This window comes from Oncorhynchus masou, chromosome 27, assembly GCF_036934945.1.
Source record: "Oncorhynchus masou masou isolate Uvic2021 chromosome 27, UVic_Omas_1.1, whole genome shotgun sequence".
NCBI lineage: Eukaryota > Metazoa > Chordata > Actinopteri > Salmoniformes > Salmonidae > Oncorhynchus > Oncorhynchus masou.
This window is the reverse complement of record NC_088238.1, coordinates 25444569-25470611: the sequence shown is the minus strand read 5'-3', so window position 1 is coordinate 25470611 and position 26043 is coordinate 25444569. Positions and strand designations below refer to the sequence as shown.

The 26043-nt window shown below is 48.0% G+C and overlaps 1 protein-coding gene across 21 annotated transcripts in view; it reads left to right on the top strand.

The window, feature by feature from the left end:
* LOC135515894 (CUGBP Elav-like family member 2) overlaps positions 1-26043 on the top strand; it is a 220646-nt gene that overhangs the window by 167263 nt on the left and 27340 nt on the right. For 9 of the 21 annotated variants that reach the window (XM_064939730.1, XM_064939727.1, XM_064939724.1 and 6 more), the window contains 4 exons: positions 9359-9388; positions 10347-10426; positions 22999-23229; positions 24572-24635. In XM_064939730.1, coding sequence (XP_064795802.1) covers positions 9359-9388; positions 10347-10426; positions 22999-23229; positions 24572-24635 — 405 coding nt within the window. The remainder of the gene's footprint in view (positions 1-9358; positions 9389-10346; positions 10427-22998; positions 23230-24571; positions 24636-26043) is intronic. The other 12 variants (XM_064939743.1, XM_064939735.1, XM_064939734.1 and 9 more) reach the window with 3 other exon arrangements.

The following is a 26043-nucleotide window of genomic DNA, read 5'->3' as shown; positions in this document are numbered from 1 at the left end:
AGCCCCTTATCCCTCCCCTGACAGTTCACCTCTCGGCAGAAGGAGAAAACATGTTCTCCCTCACTATTGGCCAACCATAGAGCTACTACGCAATCAGCAGTGCAGTGTCCCCCTTAGTCAATCTCCTCCCCTGCCTCCCTTCCCCCTTCAATCCCCCTGCCTCCCTTTCCCCCTCACCCCCTTCAATCCCCCTGCCTCACTTCCCCCTCCCATCCCCTCCAATCCCCCTGCATCCCTTCCCCCTCACCCCCTCCAATCCCCCTGACTCCCTTCCCCTCTCACCCCCTCCAATCCTCCTTCCCCCTGCCTCCTCTCCCCCCTCACCCCCTCCAATCCCCCTGCCTCCTCTCCCCCCTCACCCCCTCCAATCCTCCTGCCTCCTCTCCCCCTCACCCCCTCCAATCCTCCTGCCTCCTCTCCCCCTCACCCCCTCCAATCCTCCTGCCTCTTCTCCCCCCTCACCCCCTCCAATCCTCCTGCCTCCTCTCCCCCCTCACCTCCTCCAATCCCCCTGCCTCCTCACCCCCTCCAATCCCCCTGCCTCATCTCCCCTCACCCCCTCCAATCCTCCTGCCTCCTGCCTCCTCTCCCCCCTCACCCCCTATAATCCTCCTGCCTCCTCTCCCTCCCCCTCAACCCTTTCAATCCTCCTGCCTCCTCTCCCCCCTCACCCCCTCCAATCCTCCTGCCTCCTCTCACCCCTCCAATCCTCCTGCCTCCTCTCCCCCTCACCCCCTACTATCCTCCCCCCTCCTCCCCCTCACCCCCTCCAATCCTCCTGCCTCCTCTCACCCCTCCAATCCTCCTGCCTCCTCTCCCCCTCACCCCCTCCAATCCCCCTGCCTCCTCTACCCCTCACCCCCTCCAATCCTCCTGCCTCCTCTCACCCCTCCAATCCTCCTGCCTCCTCTCCCCCTCACCCCCTCCAATCCTCCTGCCTCCTCTCACCCCTCCAATCCTCCTGCCTCCTCTCCCCCCTCACCCCCTCTAATCCCCCTGCCTCCTCTCCCCCTCCCTCTGTGGTCTCTATGTGCTGAGGAGATGAGTCGGGGTCTGCCAAACCAAACTGTCTGTCCTGCCCGGCATCACACGAGGCTGTCACTGTATTGTCACACAGGTTTATGTGGATGTGTCAGTTGTTGTGTGTTTTTCTGTGGATGTTACCGTTGTTCTTACTGTAACTGTTGACCGTCTCTCATAATCTGAAGGTCTCTTCTTCTTCTATCCTCAAGGTGCCTCTAGCCACTAGCGGTCTCTAATACTGTCACACACACTCAGTCCTCCACTGCCCCTTCATCCTCCTCTCTCTCTGTCCTCCACTGTCCCTTCATCCTCCTCTCTCAGTCCTTATGTGCCTTCATCCTCCTCTCTCAGTCCTTCTGTGCCTTCATCCTCCTCTCTCAGTCCTTCTGTGCCTTCATCCTCCTCTCTCAGTCCTTCTGTGCCTTCATCCTCCTCTCTCTCAGTCCTCCTGTCCCTTCATCCTCCTCTCTCTCAGTCCTCCTGTCCCTTCATCCTCCTCTCTCAGTCCTTCTGTGCCTTCATCTTCCTCTCTCAGTCCTTCTGTGCCTTCATCCTCCTCTCTCTCAGTCCTCCTGTCCCTTCATCCTCCTCTCTCTCTGTCCTTCTGTGCCTTCATCCTCCTCTCTCAGTCCTTCTGTGCCTTCATCCTCCTCTCTCAGTCCTTCTGTGGCTTCATCCTCCTCTTTCAGTCCTTCTGTGCCTTCATCCTCCTCTTTCAGTCCTTCTGTGCCTTCATCCTCCTCTCTCTCAGTCCTCCTGTCCCTTCATCCTCCTCTCTCTCAGTCCTCCTGTCCCTTCATCCTCTCTCTCAGTCCTTCTGTGCCTTCATCCTCCTCTCTCAGTCCTTCTGTGCCTTCATCCTCCTCTCTCAGTCCTTCTGTGCCTTCATCCTCCTCTCGCAGTCCTTCTGTGCCTTCATCCTCCTCTCTCAGTCCTTCTGTGCCTTCATCCTCCTCTCTCAGTCCTTCCTCTCCCTCTCAGTCCTTCTGTGCCTTCATCCTCCTCTCTCAGTCCTTCTGTCCCTTCATCCTCCTCTCTCTCTCAGTCCTTCTGTCCCTTCATCCTCCTCTCTCAGTCCTTCTGTCCCTTCACCCCCTCTCTCTTTCAGTCCTTCTGTGGCTTCATCCTCCTCTCTCAGTCCTTCTGTCCCTTGTTGTTCTGTCCTCCACTGTCCCTTCATCCTCTCTCTCTCTGTCCTCCACTGTCCTCTTCTATGTCCTCACTGTCCCTTCATCCATCTCTCCTCCACTGTCCCTTCATCCTCCTCTCTCAGTCCTCCACTGTCCCTTCATCCCCTCTCTCTGTCCTCCACTGTCCCTTCATCCTCCTCCTCTCTCTGTCCTCCACTGTCCCTTCATCCTCCCTCTCTCTGTCCTCCACTGTCCCTTCATCCTCCCTCTCTCTGTCCTCCACTGTCCCTTCATCCTCCTCTCTCAGTCCTTCTGTCCCTTCATCCTCCTCCTGTCCTCCACTGTCCCTTCATCCTCCTCTCTCTCTGTCCTCCACTGTCCCTTCATCCTCCTCTCTCTGTCCTCCACTGCCCCTTCATCCTCCTCTCTCTGTCCTCCACTGCCCCTTCATCCTCCTCTCTCTGTCCTCCACTGTCCCTTCATCCTCCCCTCTCTCTCTGTCCTCCACTGTCCCTTCATCCTCCTCTCTCAGTCCTTATGTGCCTTCCTCAGTCCTTCTGTGCCTTCATCCTCCTCTCTCAGTCCTTCTGTGCCTTCATCCTCCTCTCTCAGTCCTTCTGTGCCTTCATCCTCCTCTCTCAGTCCTCTGTCCTCTCAGTCCTCCTGTCCCTTCATCCTCCTCTCTGTGTCCTCTGTGCCTTTAGCTCTCTCTGTCTGTGCCTTCATCCCTCTCTCAGTCCTTCTGTGCCTTCATCCTCCTCTCTCAGTCCTTCTGTGCCTTCATCCTCCTCTTTCAGTCCTTCTGTGCCTTCATCCTCCTCTTTCAGTCCTTCTGTGCCTTCATCCTCCTCTCTCAGTCCTTCTGTGCCTTCATCCTCCTCTCTCAGTCCTTCTGTCCCTTCATCCTCCTCTCTCAGTCCTTCTGTGCCTTCATCCTCCTCTCTCAGTCCTTCTGTCCCTTCATCCTCCTCTCTCTCTCAGTCCTTCTGTCCCTTCATCCTCCTCTCTCAGTCCTTCTGTCCCTTCACCCCCCTCTCTCTTTCAGTCCTTCTGTGGCTTCATCCTCCTCTCTCAGTCCTTCTGTCCCTTCATCCTCCTCTCTCTGTCCTTCTGTGCCTTCATCCTCCTCTCTCTGTCTTCCACTGTCCCTTCATCCTCCCCTCTCTCTCTGCCCTCCACTGTCCCTTCATCCTCCTCTCTCTGTCCTCCACTGTCCCTTCATCCTCCTCTCTCAGTCCTTCTGTCCCTTCATCCTCCTCTCTCTGTCTTCCACTGTCCCTTCATCCTCCCCTCTCTCTCTGTCCTCCACTGTCCCTTCATCCTCCTCTCTCTCTGTCCTCCACTGTCCCTTCATCCTCCTCTCTCTGTCCTCTCTCTATGTCCTCCACTGTCCCTTCATCCTCCCCCTCCTCTCTGTCCTCCACTGTCCCTTCATCCTCCTCTCTCTGTCCTCCACTGTCCTTCATCCTCCTCTCTCTCTGTCCCCTTCACTGTCCCTCCACTCATCCTCCACTGTCCCCTCCTCTCTCTCTGTCCTCCACTGCCCCTTCATGTCCCCTTCTGTCCTCCACTGTCCCTTCATCTCCTCTGTCCTCCACTGTCCCTTCATCCTCTCTGTCCTCCACTGTCCCCTCTGTCCCTTCATCCTCTCTCTGTCCTCCACTGTCCCTTCATCCTCCTCTCTCTCTGTCCTCCACTGTCCCTTCATCCTCTCTCTCTGTCCTCCACTCTCAGTCCTTCACTGTCCCTTCTTCATCCTCCCTCTCTCTGTCCTCCACTGTCCCTTCATCCTCTCTCTCTCAGTCCTGTCCTCCACTGCCCCTTCATCCTCCTTCTGTCCCTGCCCCTTCTCCTCTCAGTCCTTCTGTCCCTTCATCCTCCTCTCTCTCTGTCCTCCACTGTCCCTTCATCCTCCTCTCTCAGTCCTTCTGTGCCTTCATCCTCCTCTCTCAGTCCTTCTGTGCCTTCATCCTCCTCTCTCAGTCCTTCTGTGCCTTCATCCTCCTCTCTCAGTCCTTCTGTGCCTTCATCCTCCTCTCTCAGTCCTTCTGTGCCTTCATCCTCCTCTCTCTCTCAGTCCTTCTGTCCCTTCATCCTCCTCTCTCCAGTCCTTCTCCTTCATCCTCCTCTCTCAGTCCTCAGTCCTTCTGTGCCTTCATCCTCCTCTCTCAGTCCTTCTGTCCCTTCATCCTCCTCTCTCTCAGTCCTTCTGTCCCTTCATCCTCCTCCTCTCTGTCCCTTCATCCTCTCTCTCTGTCCTCCACTGTCCCTTCATCCTCCTCTCTCTCAGTCCTCCACTGTCCCTTCATCCTCCTCCTCAGTTCTGTCCCTTCATCCTCCTCTCTCTCAGTCCTTCTGTCCCTTCATCCTCCTCTCTCTGTCCTTCTGTCCCCTTCTCATCCTCTTCATCCTCCTCTCTCAGTCTTCTGCCTTCATCCTCCTCTCTCAGTCCTTCTGTCCCTTCATCCTCTCAGTCCTTCTGTGTCTCTCAGTCCTTCTGTCCCTTCATCCTCCTCTCTCTCAGTCCTCCTGTCCCTTCATCCTCCTCTCCTTCTGTCCTCCTTCTGTCCCTTCATCATCCTCCTCTCTCTGTCTGTCCCTTCATCCTCCTCTCTCAGTCCTTCTGCTTCATCCTCCTCTTTCAGTCCCTTCTCCTCTTCTCAGTCCTTCTGTCCTTCATCCTCCCTCTCAGTCCTCTGTCCCTTCATCCTCCCTCTCTGTCCTCCTGTCCCTTCATCCTCTCTCTCTCAGTCCTTCCCTTCATCCTCTCCTCTCTCCTTCTGTGCCTTCATCCTCCTCTCTGTCCCTTCATCCTCCCTCCTCTGTCCTTCTGTCCCTTCATCCTCCTCTCTCTCTGTCCTCCACTGTCCCTTCAGTCCTTCCTTCATCCTCCTCCTCCTCCACTGTCCCTTCATCCTCCTCTCTCAGTCCTTCTCTGTCCCTTCATCCTCCTCTCTCTGTCCTCCACTGCCCCTTCATCCTCCCCTCTCTCTCTGTCCTCCACTGTCCCTTCATCCTCCTCTCTCTGTCCTCCACTGTCCCTTCATCCTCTTCTCTCTATGTCCTCCACTGTCCCTTCATCCTCCTCTCTCTCTGTCCTCCACTGTCCCTTCATCCTCTTCTCTCTCTGTCCTCCACTGTCCCTTCATCCTCCTCTCTCTCTGTCCTCCACTGTCCCTTCATCCTCCTCTCTCTGTCCTCCACTGTCCCTTCATCCTCCTCTCTCTCTGTCCTCCACTGTCCCTTCATCCTCCTCTCTCTCTGTCCTCCACTGTCCCTTCATCCTCCTCTCTCTCTGTCCTCCACTGTCCCTTCATCCTCCTCTCTCTGTCCTCCACTGCCCCTTCATCCTCCTCTCTCTCTGTCCTCCACTGCCCCTTCATCCTCCTCTCTCTGTCCTCCACTGCCCCTTCATCCTCCTCTCTCTCTGTCCTCCACTGCCCCTTCATCCTCCTCTCTGTCTGTCCTCCACTGCCCCTTCATCCTCCTCTCTCTGTCCTCCACTGTCCCTTCATCCTCCTCTCTCTGTCCTCCACTGCCCCTTCATCCTCCTCTCTCTGTCCTCCACTGTCCCTTCATCCTCCTCTCTCTGTCCTCCACTGTCCCTTCATCCTCCCCTCTCTCTCTGTCCTCCACTGTCCCTTCATCCTCCTCTCTCTGTCCTCCACTGCCCCTTCATCCTCCTCTCTCTGTCCTCCACTGTCCCTCCACTGTCCTCCTCCTCTCTCTCTCTGTCCTCCACTGTCCCTTCATCCTCCTCTCTCTCTCTGTCCTCCACTGTCCCTTCATCCTCCTCTCTCTCTGTCCTCCACTGCCCCTTCATCCTCCTCTCTCTGTCCTCCACTGCCCCTTCATCCTCCTCTCTCTGTCCTCCACTGCCCCTTCATCCTCCTCTCTCTGTCCTCCACTGTCCCTTCATCCTCCCTTCTCTCTCTGTCCTCCACTGTCCCTTCATCCTCCTCTCTCTCTCTGTCCTCCACTGTCGCTTCATCCTCCTCTCTCTCTGTCCTCCACTGCCCCTTCATCCTCCTCTCTCTGTCCTCCACTGCCCCTTCATCCTCCTCTCTCTGTCCTCCACTGCCCCTTCATCCTCCTCTCTCTGTCCTCCACTGTCCCTTCATCCTCCTCTCTCTGTCCTCCACTGTCCCTTCATCCTCCTCTCTCTGTCCTCCACTGTCCCTTCATCCTCCTCTCTCTCTGTCCTCCACTGTTCCTTCATCTTCCTCTCTCTGTCCTTCACTGTCCCTTCATCCTCCTCTCTCTCTGTCCTTCACTGTCCCTTCATCCTCCTCTCTCTCTGTCCTTCACTGTCCCTTCATCCTCCTCTCTCTCTATGTCTTTCACTGTCCCTTCATCCTCATCTCTCTCTCTCTGTCCTCCGCTGTCCCTTCATCCTCCTCTCTCTCTCTCTGTCCTCCACTGTCCCTTCATCCTCCTTTCTCTCTCTGTTCTCCACTGTCCCTTCATCCTCCTCTCTGTCTCTGTCCTCCACTGTCCCTTCATCCTCCTCTCTCTCTCTGTCCTTCACTGTCCCTTCATCCTCCTCTCTCTCTCTGTCCTCCACTGTCCCTTCATCCTCCTCTCTCTCTCTGTCCTCCACTGTCCCTTCATCCTCCTCTCTCTCTCTGTCCTCCACTGTCCCTTCATCCTCCTCTCTCTCTCTGTCCTCCACTGCCCCTTCATCCTCCTCTCTCTCTCTGTCCTCCACTGCCCCTTCATCCTCCTCTCTCTGTCCTCCACTGCCCCTTCATCCTCCTCTCTCTGTCCTCCACCGTCCCTTCATCCTCCCCTCTCTCTCTGTCCTCCACTGTCCCTTCATCCTCCTCTCTCTCTCTGTCCTCCACTGCCCCTTCATCCTCCTCTCTCTGTCCTCCACTGCCCCTTCATCCTCCTCTCTCTGTCCTCCACTGTCCCTTCATCCTCCTCTCTCTGTCCTCCACTGTCCCTTCATCCTCCTCTCTCTGTCCTCCACTGTCCCTTCATCCTCCTCTCTCTCTGTCCTCCACTGTTCCTTCATCTTCCTCTCTCTGTCCTTCACTGTCCCTTCATCCTCCTCTCTCTCTCTGTCCTTCACTGTCCCTTCATCCTCCTCTCTCTCTCTGTCCTTCACTGTCCCTTCATCCTCCTCTCTCTCTCTCTGTCTTTCACTGTCCCTTCATCCTCATCTCTCTCTCTGTCCTCCACTGTCCCTTCATCCTCCTCTCTCTCTCTGTCCTCCACTGTCCCTTCATCCTCCTCTCTCTCTCTGTCCTCCACTGTCCCTTCATCCTCCTCTCTCTCTCTGTCCTCCACTGTCCCTTCATCCTCATCTATCTCTGTCCTCCACTGTCCCTTCATCCTCCTCTCTCTCTCTGTCCTTCACTGTCCCTTCATCCTCCTCTCTCTCTCTGTCCTCCACTGTCCCTTCATCCTCCTCTCTCTCTCTCTGTCCTCCACTGTCCCTTCATCCTCCTCTCTCTCTCTGTCCTCCACTGTCCCTTCATCATCCTCTCTCTCTGTCCTCCACTGTCCCTTCATCCTCCTCTCTCTCAGTCCTCCTCTCCTTTCATCCTCCTCTCTCAGTTCTCCTGTGCCTTCATCCTCCTCTCTCAGTCCTCCTGTCCCTTCATCCCCCTTCACTATCCCATCATCCTCTTCATCTCTCTCTCTCTCACTCTGTTCTGCACTATCCCAGAATTCTATTACACATGATCATCCTATTTTACGTCTCTTCCTCACTCCCCCAATCACGTGTCTGTTGTCCTCATGAATATTAGAACCTCAGTCTGTCCCCCTTTACTGCACATAACCTCCACAAACCCCAGGCTTCTTAACAGGCCTGTCAGAGCAGTCTTAGTCCAGCCTGGTCCAGAGCAGTAAATACTTGAATCAGAGTGAGGCTGCAGATAAATAGGCCTTCAAGTGGGTCTGCCTGTCCCACCTGGCTCTGCGCTAACACGCAGCTGCTATTAAACCACAGTATCAATCAGAAGCCTGTTCTGTTCCGCCACCCACTATTAATAAAATATGGATCACACCACTGGTGGATCCACGGCTGGGCCAGGGGAGCTACCCTACATTCATGAAAGGACTGTTCTCTTTCTCCTCTCCTATCGGAGCCCGCTGCATGACGACAGAATGCGGCCCGCTAGATATTTATAGCGTCGGCTAGGCGGCTAAATCCCATCTTCTTCGCTGGATGATGAAAAACATACTGGAATGGAAAGAGAAGCTTTTATCAGGTCATTTTCGGCCCTGACCTTAATACATCTATGGATCAGGTCAACAGGCCTCAGAAACTAACCAAGGCATGTTGGTGGAGGAAAGCGATAGAATGCCTGTCTTCTAAATGCCTCATTGGTTCTATGGTATAACGGCGGGTAAACAGTATTTCAATGGCGAGTCCACAGGAACTGCCTGGCCTTTTAATGAGAGTTGGTAAAAGACTGAGAGTAGAGTAAAAAGACCCAGTCTAGCAGGTCACCTTAACCGGTGGATTCTCTCTCTAGCTAACAACTGGGTCATGTACTCTAAGAGGTTTTTCAAGCTATTTTTAAGATTTTGGCCCATCTAGAATTACCCCACATTAGTTTCTGAAACTTGCTCAAAGATGACCGACTGTAGCCTTTCTCAACTGATGCCAGATCAGCAAGACCCTGGACAGTCTTCTCACACTTTAACCCCAATGCAACTTCATCTGCCACATCTTGCTACAGCACAGACCTGGTTAGGTTTTATGGGTGCTGTTAGGCAGGCCCATAATGAATAGTCTAGACTATCCCTAACCCTCAACCCTGCTCTGTCACAGAGGACGAGACAATCATAAAGGTAGAGGAGGAATCACAGACACTCATCTGTTCTCTCCTTCATTCCCTTTCTCACTCTAGTCTTCCTCCCCTCCATCCTCTCTCTCTCACACACACACACACCCTCACCCATTCACTCACTCATACTCTCTCTCTTTCTGTTTCTCTTTCCATCCGTCCACCCCCACCCCATGCACACAGTTCTGACTAGATGACCTGTCTGCTAGCAAGCTAACTGTATTCTGTGCAGTCAGCTAGCTACAAAGTGTGTGGAGTGGGTCTGGGGATGGCTGTGCTACTAGTGCTAGCATGGCTCAGTGTGTGTTAGCGTGTTAGCGTGTTAGCTTGGGGGGTGGGGGTGTTGAAGCTCTCCTCCAGTATATTGACACTGCCTCTCTCTGATCACTCCCCAACCAACAGGCCTCAGCCAGCGGGAAGCCAACGTTAAGGGTAATACCATTTAATTTAATACTAGACTCTTACCCAACAATTACGATCCCACCAATCAAACTCCAAACCGCCAAATAGTTAAGAGTTCCCAAAGAATGTGCACCATTCTGCCCGCCACACGCACTCTCCCTCCCTCCCCCAAGATTTGCTCAATTTGTGTGATTTTCTGTGATGTCTTTTCAGAACGCATTCTTCATAGAACCCTAGAGACGGTTTGTCACAGTCGTCCCACCCCCCGCCTCCCTCCCCTCTCTCTCTTGTTTGTTCATGTCCCAGAATAGGACCGCAAGGGGAGGGGGGAGAGAGAGAGAGAGAAAGAGAGAGGGCGGAGGGGGCATCCAATCAGACACACAATGCAGGCCTAATGAGTTCAAATCGTTTTAATGCAAATTGGACAGATTTACATTCTCTAGAAGAGTGGGAGGAAGAGTGACTGGGGAAGATGAAGAGTGGGAGGATACTAGTACAACCAGTTATTTCTGTGTAGGAGCGAGAGAGAGATGGGCAGAGAGAGAAAGAAAGAGGCTGGGGAAGATGAAGAGGGAGGGAGGGAGCTTCAACCACCCCATCTCATCTCAATGCTCAAGTCATCAACAGCCATCCCCATTGGCGCACCACAACCTGCCAATCAAAAACTCTGATTGATTCTGATTGGAGCTGGCCTATTTTGTATGGGGTTGGGTGTGGTCGTCATGGCGCTAGCTGTGCTCTTTGGCTGTTGTTCCTTAGCAACCTGAAAACACTTGTCTGCTTGTTTAGTGCTCTGTACAATCTCTGTTTTGGGTTTATAACAACGACGTGTCCAACCCTTTTGTCTTGTTTTGTTTTTTCTTGTCTCCTCCTCTTCCTCCTCCCGTTCCTTCTCCTCTCCCTCTATCCCATTGTCCCCGGCCTCCCTCCCGGCCTCCCTCCCTCCCACCATCTCTCCATCCCTCCCTCCCTCCCTCCGTCCCTACAGGATGTGCGTTTATCACGTTTTCTACCAGGGCTATGGCACAGAATGCAATCAAAGCCATGCACCAGTCTCAGACTATGGAGGTACTGTACCCTCGCCCTTTCTCTTCAATTTCCTCTCTTCATCTCTCTTCAGCTTTCTTCTCTCTCTCTCAATCTTTCTCTCTTTCCTCGTCTCTCGTCATCTCTCTCTTTCTATAGCTCTCTATCGCTCTCTCCATCTCTCTTTCGCTCTCTCTCTATCTCTCTCCATCTCTCTCTCTCCATCTCTGTGTGATAGAATCTGTCGGATGCTGTCACATGCTCGTCATCCTTTGGCCAAATATGTCAAAGTAGGACAAGGAAGAAAAGTCACTTTCAAAACTCTCTCAGTCACAGCAGTCATTCTTCCCAGAAAAAGAAATAACATAAAGGATTTTGGGGAAAAAGTGTCAAAACAGAAAAGGTAACATAAGCAAGGACCCCAGATCACACTGATCAGCCTGACTGGCTCTGTTAAGGATGTCACACTCCTCAGAAAGAGAAGAGATGAGACAGGCAGCATTATAGACGCCCACATTTAGACAGGACCCCCATCAGTGACCCTATGACCTCTCCATTGGGAGTGTGTCTGTGTGGTTGTGGTGTCCTTGTCAGTTTGTATGGTTTTTGACAGTAGGAGATGACAGGGATGTGATTGCAGGAGAATTACAGGACCAAGGTCAGACGTGTGTGTGTGTGTGTGTGTGTGTGTGTGTGTGTGTGTGTGTGTGTGTGTGTGTGTGTGTGTGTGTGTGTGTGTGTGTGTGTGTGTGTGTGTGTGTGTGTGTGACTTTGTGTTGCAGTTTGTGTGTTTACCCCCCACGTTGCTCTTAATCAGTCTTCCCTATTTATACCATCATAACCTCCTGTGCCATGGCCCAGTTAACTTTCCCAATATCCTCTGCTTTTTCACACAGACATAAAGCCCTAAACAGGAGGCAGAGATTGAAGTGGACAATGACAATGGGAAAAAAGCTTCGTTTCCATGTGAAAAACATGCTGCTGACTAGCTCAGGACCCAAATTGCTGCACCGTTTTTTGTAATGTCCCCAGTTTGCAATTTAAAAGTAATTACTTTGGGTCCGAATGAGGATTGGTAAATAGAGTTTGGTTATTGTCTTGGCTCTATCGTCCCCCACTGTTTTAGATTGTGAGCCTGTGTGTCTGTGTGTGTGCAGTTGTATGTGTCTTTGTGTGACTTTGCCTTTCACTAATGGCCTTGTCACTGTCATATCCATTCTCATTATACTCTGGCATTCAGGACACACACACACACACACGTACTTTATAAATGTCAGGGCATTATGAAAGTGGATATGAACAGGACAGGTCATTTACGAGAGAGCACATTCATTTACAAACCCACGTACGCACACACACACGTTCACGCATGCGCACACACACACACACCCGGGAGAGAGAGAGAGACAGAGAGATAGAGAGAGAGAGACAGAGGCGGATGTTGACTGTTCCCGGTAGAGAGAAGTAGGGCAGACTAATGTGATTGTATTTGTGTTACTCACGGTGCTCTGTAAAGCCTGATGGTTTGTGGCTGTGTGTATAATATTCATCCTGCCTATAAAGGCTGTTTCAGTGGTTAGAGGGCAGTTCTCTCTGCTCTGGCTAATATCAGGGCCGGCTCCAGGTATAAGTGACCTAAGTAAGCAACATTTTTGGGGGAGTGAACTCAGTCGGGGTCTCATCTTACTGTTGAGAGTTAGAATAGTAGAATATACAAGGTGCAATTTTTTTTTTAAATGTGCAGGAATTTTGCTTTAAAACTGCCACATTTTCTCTCCATCCCATGGCAAAATGGCTAGAATTGCAGGAAATTAGCTGTACAGTGACTAAGAAAGGGCTATCTGCCCCATGGCAAAATGTGTAGAATTGCATGACATTTGTTATAAAACTGCAACATTTTCTCTACTCCTCATGCTGAAAATGTACTTTAAAATGTAAATGTTTCTCTCCGCTAGCAAGAGGGGGGCCAAAATGTTATGTCCCCCACAACCAAATCTCGCTCAGGGCCCCCAAAAAGCTAGGGCCGGCCCTGGCTTATAGTAGGACTTCTAGAGACCGAGGCTACACGCAACACAGCAAGTGGAGTGTGAGTGAGGAAACACAGCTGTGTATGTTTGGAGACTGGACAAACAAGACAAGTTAATGGGATGGAGGGATGGAGAGATTGACACAGTGAGGAAGGTATAGCAGAGAAACAGCCGTCTCTGTGTCTGCTATTTACCACCAGCCCATTAACACTAACAAGCTCATAGTCCTATGACGGGTTGGTTGTTTAGTAACAAAACAGACGCATGCGCAACTATGGGGCAAAACAGACGGTTGGCTTAGACTGTTGACAATATGTCAACTATATATAATCTCCAATGTTTATTGAAAAAAATTATAATATTGCACAATGAGCAATTGTCTCTCAAATACACTACATTACCAAAAGTATGTGGACAGCTGAACGTATCATTCCAATATCATGGGCATTAATATGGAGTTGGTCCCACCTTTGCTGCTATAACAGCCTCCAACGCTCTGGGAAAGCTTTTCTCTAGATGTTGGAACGGCAGGGACTTGCTTCCATTCAGCCACAAGAGCATTAGTCAGGTCGGGCACTGATGTTGGACGATTAGGCTTGTGTATGTCCTCAGTGGGTGTGGGGCGTTTGTCAGGAGGGAGGGAGGGGGTGCTCAGAGGGGGTGGGATCCACTGGGCTTGGGGTTCTTAATTTGTCTGTCCTGCTGTGATGTCGAGGCTATGGTAAGGGTCTGAGGTGGGCTGTTCTGCTAGCTTCTCTGCGGGGGTGGCCACAGCACTCAAGAGAGTGATTCAAGAGAGTGATGAAAAAGCTTCTTCTACTTTCCCCAACGCACAAGTGGTTATCTCCACCTACCGTGCTACCGTGCAGCGGGGTAAACAGAAAGTATTTTCCGTGACTCTGCCTCAAAACCAAATGTTTACCTGGCCCACAACTCCACCCTGGACTTGAACAGCCTTTATGACCAGGTCCACCTATACAAGGCATCAGTACCCACCTTCGCCCCTCAACCGCAGCCCCAACACCCCACACAGGAGCAACAGCTCAATAGACACCCTGCCCAGACCAGCGAGACACTCTCCCAGGCCTGTGGGACCCCCCTCCCCCTCCCGGACCTACACATAGAGGACCCACACCAAGAAGACCTACAGCCCCACCAGCCACATCCACCACACCCCTACCCCAACCAATCAACACCTCACCAAGTCAACCATGCCCATGCCCCCTCAGATCAGACTTATGCCTCTCCTGCCCTACCCATGCCCCCCACTCCCGCAAAGAGGGCTTCAACATGAAATTCACACATACGCCCAGGCTGTGATCAGGCAAACAGGCCCAACTCCCACTCTTACACTAACCCAAGCCAATGGTATGTACCAGATGCTCAGCAGGCTCTCACACTTACTGGTCTGAGGCAAAACCACACAACTAACAACATTGGACACTTTATGGAACACAAAGCCTTCATTATCTCATCCTGGAATATCCAAGGCCTGAGGTCATCTGCCATCAATCAGAAATACAGACAGTGTCATCCTACAAGAAACATGTTATAGAGGGGACGGACCCACTGGTTGCCCTCTAGGTTACAGAGGGCTGGTAGTCCCATCCACCAAACTACCAGGTGTGAAACAGGGAAGGAACTCAGGGGGTATGCTCATGTGCAGATCTAACTGACTCCATTCAATTAATAAAATCTGGAACATTTTACATTTGGCTAGAAATTCAAAAGGAAATTATCTTAACAGAGAAAAATGTCCTCCTGTGTGCTACCTATATCCCTCCACTAGAATCCCCATACTTTAATGAAGACAGCTTCTCCATCCTGGAGAGGGAAATCAATCATTTCCAGGCCCAGGGACATGTACTAGTCTGTGGCGACCAAAATGCCAGAACTGGACAAGAACCTGACACCCTCAGCACAGGGGGACAAACAACTACCTGGAGGTGACAGCATTCCCTCCCCTATATGCCCCCCTTGGCACAACTACAACAACATGACCACACGTTGGGTATGTACATAGTCAATGGTAGGCTCCTATGGTAGGTACACCTATAGTTCATCTCTTGGCAGTTGTACCGTAGACTACTTTATCACTGACCTCAACCCAGAGTCTCTCAGAGCGTTCACAGTCAGCCTACTGACTGTCAGATCACAGCAATACCACAGTCTACTTGAAAAGAGCAATACTCAATCATGAGGCATCAAAGCCAAAGGAACTGAATAATATTAAGAAATTATAAAGGTGGAAGGAAAGTAGTGTGGTAACCTACCACAAGACTATTAGGCAAAACAAAATTCAGTCCCTTTTAGACAAGTTCCTGGACAAAATGTTTCTCTGTAATACTGGTGTAAACTTGGCAGTAGAAAACCTAAACAGTATATTTGATCGCTCAGCTTCCCTGTCAAATCTAAAAAATGCAAACCGAAAACAGAAGAAAATTAACAACAATGACAAATGGTTTGATGAAGAATGCAAAACCCCAAGAAAGACATTGAGAAACTGAGAAACCAAAAACGTAGAGATCCAGAAAACCTGAGCCTACGCCTTCACTATGGTGAATCACTAAAACAATACAGAAATGCACTACGGAAAAAGAAGGAACAGCACGTCAGAAACCAGCTCAATGTAATTGAAGATTCCATAGACTCTAACCACTTCTGGGGAAATTGGAAAACACTACAACAAACAACAACACGAAGAGTTATCTATCCAAAACGGAGATGTGTGAGTAAACCACTTCTCCAATCTTTTTGGCTCTATAACAGAACAAACAGCAAAAACATATACATGATCAAATACAAATCTTCAAATCAACTATTAAAGACTACCAGAACCCATTGAACCCACTCTAATTACATTGAATGAACAAAAGGACATAATACAAACCCTCCAACCCAAAAAGGCCTGGGGGGATTGATGGAATCCTCAATGAAATTATAAAATATACAGGACACAAATTCCAATTGGCTATACTTAAACTCTTTAACATCATCCTTAGCTCTGGCATCTTCCCCAATATTTGGAACCAAGGACTGATCACCCCAATCCAAAGTGGAGACAAATTTGACCCCAATAACTACCACGGGACATGCGTCAACAGCATCCCTAGGAAATGTATCTGTATTATCATTAACAGCAGACTTGTACATTTACTCAGTGAAAACAATGTACTGAGCAAATGTCAAATTGTCTTTTTACCAAATTACCGTACAACAGACCATGTATTCACCCATGTACACAAACAACAAGTGTGCGGTTAAAATTTGGCAAAAAAACACCCCACAGGGTGAGACAGGGATGCAACTTAAGCCCCACGCTCTTCAGCATATATACAGTTGAAGTAAGACAATTACATACACTTAGGTTGGAGTCATTAAAACTCGTTTTTCAACCACTCCACTTGTTAACAAACTATAGTTTTTGCAAGTCGGTGAGGACATTTTCTTTGTGCATGACACAAGTAATTTTTCCAACAATTGTTTACAGACAGATTATTTCACTTATAATGCACTGTATCACAATTCCAGTGGGTCAGAAGTTTACATACACTAAGTTGACTGTGCCTTTAAACAGATTGGAATATTCCAGAAAATGATGTCAAAGCTTTAGAAGCTTCTGATGGGCTAATTGACATAATTTGGGTCAATTGGAGGTGTTTTTGTGGAAGTATTTCAAGGCCTACCTTCAAACTCAGTGCCTCTTTGCTTGACATCATGGGAAAATTAAAAAGATCTCAGAAAATAAATTGTAGACGTCCATAAGTCTGGTTCATCCTTGGGAGCAATTTCCAAATGCCTGAAGGTACCACGTTCATCTGTACAAATAATAGTACACAAGTATAAACACCATGGGACCACGCAGCCGTCATACCACTCAGGAAGGAGACGCATTCTGTCTCCTAGAGATAAACTTACATTGGTGCGAAAGTGCAAATCAATCCCAGAACAACAGCAAAGGACCTTGTGAAGATGCTGGAGGAAACAGGTACAAAAGTATCTATATCCACAGTAAAACGAGTCCTATATTGACATAACCTGAAAGGCCACTCAGCAAGGAAGAAGCCACTCCTCCAAAACCGCCATAAAAAAAACAGACTATGGTTTGCAACTCTACATGGGGACAGAGATCGTACATTTTGGAGAAATGTCTTCTGTCTTGATCGTTATGTTTGGAGGAAAAGGGGGGTGGCGTGCAAGCCAAAGAACATCATCCCAACCGTGAAGCACAAGGGTGGCAGCATCATGTTGTGGGGGTGCTTTGCTGCAGGAGGGACAGGTGCATGTCACAAAATAGATGGCATCATGATATGGATATATTGAAGCAGCATCTCAAGACATCAGTCAGGAAGTTAAAGCTTGGTCGCAAATGTGTCTTCCAAATGGACAATGACCCCAAGCATACTTCCAAAGTTGTGGCAAAATAGCTTCAGGACAACAAAGTCAAGGTATTGGAGTGGCCATCACAAAGCCCTGACCTCAACCTTATAGAAAATTTGTGGGCAGAACTGAAAAAGCGTGTGCGAGCAAGGAGGCCTAAAAACCTGACTCGGTTACACCAGCTCTGTCAGGAGGAATGGGCCAAAATTCACCCAACTTATTGTGGGAAGCTTGTGGAAGGCTACGTGAAAAGTTTGACCCAAGTTAAAACATTTAAAGGCAATGCTACCAAATACTAATTGAGTGTATGTAAACTTTTGACCCACTGGGAATGTGATGAAAGAAATAAAAGCTGAAATAAATAATTCTGTCTACTATTATTCTGCCATTTCACATTCTTAAAATAAAGTGGTGATCCTGACTGAGCTAAGACAGGGAATTTTTACTAGGATTAAATGTCAGGAATTGTGAAAAACTGAGTTTAAATGTATTTGGCTAAAGTGTATGTAAACTTCCGACTTCAACTGTATCAGTCTTCAGTCTGCAGCACCCGGTCTCACCCTACTAGACAATGAAGTCAAATGTCTACTATTTTCTGTTGATCTGGTGCTTCTGTCCCCTATCAAGGAGAGCCTACAGCAGCACCTAGATCTTCTGCACAGATTATGTCAGACCTGGGCCCTGACAGTAAATCTCAGTAAGACAAAAATAATGGTGTTCCATCTTGACACCGTTGCCCTAGAGCACACAAAAAACTATACATACCTTGGCCTAAACATCAGCGCCACAGGTAACTTCCACAAAGCTGGAAACAAGCTGAGAGACAAGGCAAGAAGGGCCTTCTATGACATCAAAGGAACATAAAATTCGACATAACAATTAGGATCTTGCAAAAAAAACTTGAATCAGTTATAGAACCCATTGCCCTTTATGGTTGTGAGGTCTGGGGTCCGCTCACCAACCAAGAATTCACAAAAGATACAAACACCAAATTGAGACTCTGCAGAATTCTGCAACAAATATCCTCCGTATACAACATAAAACACCCGATAATGATAAAAATCCAGAAAATAGCTGTTATATTCAACAATCACCTAAAAGGAAGCAATTCCCAAACCTTTCATAACAAAGCCATCACCTACAGAGAGATGAACCTGGAGAAGAGTCCCCTAAGCAAGCTGGTCATGGGGCTCTGTTCACAAACACAAACAGACCCCACAGAGAAAAAAAAAACAATAATTACTTGACACATTGGAAAGAATTAACAAAAAAACAGAGTAAACTAGAATGCTATTTGGCCCTAAACAAAGAGTACACAGTGGAAGAATACCTGACCACTGTGACTGAACCATACTTAAGGTAATCTTTGACAATGTACAGACTCAGTGAGCATAGCCTTGCTATTGAGAAAGCCCGTTGTAGGCAGTGCCCACAAGACACTGCCCACAAAATTAGGTGGAAACTAAGCTGCACTTCCTAACCTCCTGTCAAATGTATGACCATGTTAGAGACACATATTTCCCTCAGATTACACAGATCCACAAAGAATTAGAAAACAAACCCAATTTTGATAAACTCCCATATCTACTGGGTGAAATACTAGTGTGCCATCACAGCAGCAAGATTTGTGACCTGTTGCCGCAAGAAAAGGTCAACCAGTGAAGAACAAACACCATTGTAAATACAACCCATATTTATGTTTACTTATTTTCCCTTTTGTACTTTAACTATTTGCACATAATATGACATTTGACATGTCTTTATTCTTTTGTAACTTTTGTGAGTGTAATTTTTACTGTTCATTTGTATTGTTTATTTCATTTTTGTTTATTATCTACTTCACTTGCTTTGGCTATGTTAACTTCTGTTTCCCATGCCAATAAAGCCTCTTGAATTGAATTGAATTGAGAGAGAAAGAGGTAGAGAGAGAGAGAGAAAATGTATGACTCTCCTATGCACTTCTCAGTATTTGATGTTCAGATATACCTTATACAGTCTCGTAATGCGCTCTGCAGGTGTGGCTACCTTCCGCACAGTGAATAAATGTCATTCTGAAAACCCTCCCACTTGCTGGCCAACATATTGTCTTGAGGAGTTTATATTCAATAGGGGTTTCAGTAGATTTCTCTTAAGCCATCCCTTTAAATACGGTGAACCTTTTAGTTCACATTTTGTTGACAGCGTAGAATATATTGAGAGAACAGTTTCAAAATATTAGGGATAAGTGAAAGAAAGCCATCTCAATATATACATATTTGTCTCAGTTTCAGCACCAATTGGTAGATTTAAAAATACTCTGGTCTTGTAGATTCATTTAGGTTTAGGAAAGTATTTATGAAACATGAAAAACAGGTTTAGAGATACTAGAGTTGCGCATGAAGGAAAGAAAACGGTGGTTTGATTCGTTCTGAAAATTGCCACATTCTTTAACCTTCTTTAACATTCTTTTGGTAATGTTGGAAGATTAGTGTACATATAATTATAATAGGGAGAATAGTGTATAATAGGCTATACCCTCGACTATTGCCTTGCTGCACTAATCATGGAACTGTGGTATGCAGCCTGGTCTTATAGACTAAACGTAACATAGTGAAAGTACATCCGGGACCCCCAAATTAGTATATTTTACTTTTTTGGTATGGTTACTTAAGACAAACACAAAAGTAGTGTATTTTGTAGGACGTATAACGCGAACGTCTAGCAACCCAAAGATTCGAGTTGAAATCTCTTCACGGATAACTTAAGCTAATTAGCAACTTTTCAACTACTTACTACATTTTTAGCTATTTAGCTAACCCTTCCCCAAACCCTAACCTTAACCCTTTAACCAAACTCTTAACCCTAACCCCTAGCCTAGATAACATTAGCCGGCTAGCTTACGTTAGCCACCTAGCTAGAATTCGTAACATATTATACATTTCGCAAAATCGTAACATTTACTACATTTTCGCAAATTCGTAACATATTATACATTTCGCAAAATCGGAACATGTAATTCGTAACATACAATATCATACGAAACAGGTGATGGACATCCACAAATGAATACATACCATACGAAACGTAACATATCACACAAAAAGGATTTACCTTCAGAATCATATGAAATGCTCTGAGACCAGGTTATGGGATGACACGGACAAGTATGCATCGGGTTCAAACTGTTAGGGCTTGGTCTGCGCTCCACTCCATCACCATTTAGATTAGCATAAATGTATTTTTCAAAATATATTATCAACTGGTACTAATGAGCCTCAGCAACAACCACAGGGCCGTGACGGCATTTACAGAGGAAGCAAAGGAAGGTAAATGAAACAATGTCATTAAATGGATTGATAATGTCGGCAATACCTACTGAAGGGAACTAACAATAGTTGGATATGTGTGGTTATTATGTCTACTGGCAGTCAACGGTGACAGTGGATAATGTTTAACATGATGGAAATAGAGTAAGTCAGGGTAGCCTATAATTAAGACATTCGAGAGTGCCCATCCCTACAAGTTAAAAGGCTGTGCAATTTAAATTCTGCGTAATGGCACAGCATTTCATAAACTTTACTGGGGGAAAGGTATATGTTGATATGCTTACATTTGCTGCCGTATGACTGGCTTCACATTTGTCTTCGGCGATTATAAGGTTATTTATACTTACGATACCCTTATCCAAATGTATGACTCATTTACCTAGCTCTTATCAATAGCTCTTATCAATAGCTCTTATCAATAGCTCTTATCAATAGCTCTTATCAATAGCTCTTATCAATAGCTCTTATCAATAGCTCTTATCAAGTTGTAAATTCGAGTGCATGGAGAATGGTGTTATTTCTATCGGGGAAAAAAGAAAGTAGATGCTTTTTCCACTTGGAACCGGTAAGAGTTCGGTTAGACTTTATTTGCGTGTGAAAGTGGTGGAATTGTTTGGGAATTAAGTCGAGGTCAGACTACGGCGTATCTGCAGACTCACCTCCGCCACACATTTCATCTCCACCCCAAGCGAATAGCGTGTGAGTAGCATACTGTTCTCAAGTTCAAGGTCAGAATATGCAATGAGAGAGAAGTGCATCAAAAGGGAATTATGTTCTATTTACGCATTCTTAACTCAGGTCAGAAATCCCCCCTTAGAGAAAAGCCATGATTTAGCCCAAATCACTCGAGTATCAGTCTCTGGAGCTCTATGGCCCCTGCCCCTCCACCCCCTCCCAGGATCGGCCTCTCATTCTGGGCCGTGTTTTCCAGGCCTGCTGGGTGTCAGCTGGAGTAATGAGATATCTAGCAGAGGGAGAGAGAGAGAGAGAGAGCCCCGTCTCCAGGGGGAATGCGCTCTAACACAAGAGGCCCCCTGACTGACTCTCCTCCGAATGCAATTTTCTCCCTTCTTTATCTCTCGTCTGCTCGTCAGAATGAAGGGAGGGAATAAGTGCTGGAGAGAGAGAGGGAGCAAATATGGCTGAGCTGCCTTCAGCTAAAGAGACATGTTCATCGGCTGATAGATACAGTCAAACCCTCAGAGATGAACACACAGTGAGAGACACACACACCCACACTCAGACAGTCACTCAGACAGACACACAGGCCAGCCCTATAGTATGATAGAGAGGTGATGTATATCTGGTTAGGATGGCGAACACAATATGAGCCAAACCCCGTCACAAACTCCCTAACTGAGTCTGAAAACTCGCCTCCAACTAAATGTTTCAATTAAAAGCGTTTTATTCTCCCGTGGCAGATTGTGTGTGTTTGAGCAGGTTTTGCCCCCAGTTAGGCTTTGAGTAATGTACTGGTGTGATATGATAGATTATAATGTCTGTGGTTTAGTGTCCTCTGTAGTTAAATTACCTCTGCTGTGTCTTTTTTGTTACAGCTCACTGTTTGGCGTGTGTGTGCGTGTGTGTGTGTGTGTGTGCGTGTGTGTGCGTGTGTGTGTGTGTGTGTGAGAGTTACTTTTTACTTTTTTAAATCAAATTTTATTTGGCACCTGCGCCAAATACAACAGGTGTAAACCTTACCGTGAAATGCTTACTTACAAGCCCTTAACCAACAATGCAGTTCAAGAAAGAGTTAAGAAAATATTTTACTAAATAAACAAAGTCAAACATTTAATAAAAAGTAACACAATAAAATAACAATAACCAGTACCAAATTATTTTTCCTTATCCAAGCTTTTATCCAATACTCAGACTCAAACAGTACTGTCACCAGCAAAGACACAAACACACACACGTAGAGGATACACACGCACAGTGAAAGAGAGAGAGACACACACTTACAGAAACACATGTACCTCATTTACGGACACAATGCTCTGATTCTCATTTTCTCTCTGAGCTCTCGAAATCTCTTTCTCTCACCTCTCTACCTCCGTCTCCCTGTCGCTCTGACCATCTCTGTTCTCTCTCTCTACCTCCATCTCCCCGTCGCTCTGACCATCTCTGTTCTCTCTCTACCTCCGTCTCCCCGTCGCTCTGACCATCTCTGTTCTCTCTCTACCTCCGTCTCCCCGTCGCTTTGACCATCTCTGTTCTCTCTCTCTACCTCCGTCTCCCCGTCCCTCTGACCATCTCTGTTCTCTCTCTCTACCTCCATCTCCACGTCCCTCTGACCATCTCTGTTCTCTCTGTCTCAGTCTCCGTCCCTCTGACCATCTCTGTTCTCTCTCTCTACCTCCGTCTCCCCGTCCCTCTGACCATCTCTGTTCTCTCTCTCTACCTCCGTATCCCCGTCCCTCTGACCATCTCTGTTCTCTCTCTCTACCTCCGTCTCCCTGTCCCTCTGACCATCTCTGTTCTCTCTCTCTACCGCAGTCTCCCCGTCCCTCTGACCATCTCTGTTCTCTCTCTCTACCTCAGTCTCCCTGTCCCTCTTCATCTCGCTCTTTCTTTTCCCCACTCCCACACTCCGTGAGATGATGAAATACTTTTAGAACTCAGGAAATCGCTTTCTGTGGAAATAAACCCATTGTGGACTGTAAGATAACTGGCCCTCATGGGAAGCTAGTCCCTTCCCCTTAGTGGTGTGTGCTTGTTAGTGTCGTGTTACGTGTGTGTCAGTGTGCATTGTACCTATGTTGTGTTAGGTTTAGTTTGTAACCAATTTCTTGTGAAACCAATCAAATTTTGGTAGATTTTGAATATGAATTTAGAAAATTCCTTGTGCAATACTGAACCCTGTCTCCCCCTTCTCCCCCACCCTCCCTCCTCCCTCCCTCAGGGCTGCTCGTCTCCCATCGTGGTGAAGTTTGCCGACACGCAGAAGGACAAGGAGCAGCGGCGCCTGCAGCAGCAGCTGGCTCAGCAGATGCAGCAGCTCAACAACGCCACCACCTGGGGGAGTCTGACAGGGCTGGGCGGCCTCACCCCGCAGTATCTGGCTGTAAGAGGACACGCCGCGTCGCCCACCCCTTACTGCAGCCCCGCAGCCAACGCATCCGTCGCCGCCGCAGTCAGTGCCACCCTCCCCGCCCCCCACTACCCTCCCTGCCGTCGCCAACCACCGACCCCTCCCCCATGTCCACACCCCCAGAGAGTCAGACCCTGCTTCCTACCCCTTTCCCCCTCTCCTCTCCCTTAAGAGTCCACTCCCCCCTCCTTCTCCCTCTCTCAGGGGGTGTAGCCGTGACAGGGAAATGAGGCCTTTGAATCATAGGGGTCAAGGTTCAATGGGCGGGGCCAATCGCTGGTGCGATCCAATAAGAGGTTTTTCCCATGTCTAAAATCGTCGTCCTATTGGGTCACAGAGGTGATTGGTTGACAGATTGGCACGTGGTGTTCAGAAGCCTCATTCCCCCCTCCCTTCTTCAGTACTTTATAGCATTTCAGAACCCCCCTCTCAACTAATTCTTAGGACCCCCTTCCTCCGGTAGCCTCTTTCAGAACTGACCCTCTTCCTCTTTCACTCTGAAACCTTCTGTCCCCAAATTCTCTGAAACAGACCAGTCTACTCTTCCTTGAGTCCCCGTCATCACAGCTAGGATCTTTCCTGAAACTGTATAAGTGTACTAGGTGTACTAGGTGTAATAGGTGTACTAGGTGTAAATAGGTGTAAATAGGTGTACTAGGTGTACTAGGTGTAAATAGGTGTACTAGGTGTACTAGGTGTACTGGGTGTACTAGGTGTAAATAGGTGTACTAGGTGTACTAGGTGTAAATAGGTGTACTGGGTGTACTAGGTGTAAATAGGTGTACTAGGTGTAAATAGGTGTAATAGGTGTACTAGGTGTACTAAGGTGTACTATGTGTACTAGGTGTACTAAGGTGTACTAGGTGTACTAAGGTGTACTAGGTGTACTAAGGTGTACTAGGTGTACTAAGGTGTACTAGGTGTACTAAGGTGTAATAGGTGTACTATGTGTACTAGGTGTACTAGGTGTACTAGGTGTACTAAGGTGTACTAGGTGTACTAGGTGTACTAAGGTGTACTAGGTGTAATAGGTGTACTAGGTGTACTAGGTGTACTAGGTGTATATGTACTGCAGTAAATGTACATAAGCCTTTGAGGGGTTTTTTGACAGTTACTTTGTGTTCTATTCTGAAGTTGTACATGTCTCAGGGACTCAGTGGTTAGATGCACAGTAGTAGATGTCATATTCAATGTTTATATAGCCTATAGCCCACATGCAGTAATACTACCAAGATCATGAGGATACTAGCAGAGAAAAGATAGTGAGGGTGATGTTTGTATTTCCAATCATTCCTCCTCACTTTGTTTCTCTCTCTTTTATTATTTTCCTATCTCTCTCTCTCTCTCTCTCTATCTATCGCTCCTCTCTTTCATTCTCCCTCAGTTGCTCCAGCAGGCCACCTCCTCCAGTAACCTTGGAGCCTTCAGTGGGATCCAACAGATGGCAGGTGAGTCCAGTAGATGTACACACACACACACACACACACACACACACACTGAGTAATATTGTAGAAACTATGCTGTAGTTTTTTAAGATGTCGCTGTTGTTCAGATTTGTCTTGAGTCTGTTATCCATCAGGACAGAATAGTGTACCAGGCGTCAAAGGAGGGATGTTTAGTCCGGCAATAAGGCAACACAGAAGGAAAATAGAGTGAGATGAGAGAGGAGCTCTGCTCACTGGTTCCCCCTGCTGGTCACCTTTGTCTTTTCCTCTGCATGTTCTCCTACACACACTCCCACCTATCTCTCTCCATCCTTTATCCTCTTTGTCCCGCTTCTGTGTCTCTGTATCTCCTCTCCTTCTTTCCTTCAATTGTTTTCTCTGAATCCCTCACCCTGTCACCCCCCCCCTGTCTTTCTCCCGTCCTCCTACGCCCTGCCTTTCTCCCTCTTGCCGCCTCACTCCCACCCTCTCTTTCTCCCTCCCTCTCTCTCTCTTTCTCGCTCTCTCCCTCTCCTTGGGTGCTCAGTAAGCTGTCAGCTCCTAATTGTAGACTGTTTAGCTGGCTGACAGAGAGAGGCAGAGGGGGGAATATTTATAGCAGCTATCGGCACAGGAGTACTGTAATTGCCAGCACTGCTGAAGGAAAAAATACATTCTAATAAGTAGTGCAAAACTCGACGGATTTCAGGAACTGGTTGTTGCAGGGCAGAAATAATGTATTTCTAAAGTAGTAATCTCATTGGCTCAAGTTTTTAAAATGTGTATCTGTGTCTTGCAAAGTAGGTGGGTTGAGCGTTCTGGACTTGGGGACATTTTTAAGAGACACTAATGTTGGTTGATGTGGTGTAGTTGAGTGAGGATGGGCTCTGAGGATCTTTTACCTCAGTGAACGGCTGTTAGAACTCTCTCTCATACACACACACACACACACACACCTACAGAAACGCTCAGGGACTTGGAACTGGAAGCGAAATCGCGGCTGCATTCCGGAATCCTTTTTGGCCGTCCATCTGTCGCTGGGCAACCGTACGTGATTGGCAGTAGATGTGAGACAGCTCAGTGACATCTGGTCCCAGTCTTCAGCATGAGGAGTCGGAGAGCTGTGAGAGGCTCAATTACCCCAATGAGCATTCAATTAGAGCCAGCTAGCTAGCTAGCGCTTACGATAGGGCCCCAGCCCAGCTCAGCCCAGGAGGCATACAGAGGCTCCCTAAAGCTATACAGCCCAGAGTACACAGCACAGCCTGCCAGCTGTATAGCCCCAATACTGGAGCTTCCTCTTTCTGATACAGTTGAAGTCGGAAGTTTACATACACCTTAGCCAAATACATTTAAACTCAGTTTTTCACAATTCCTGACATTTAATCCTAGTAAAAATTCCCTGTCTTAGGTCAGTTAGGATCACCACTTT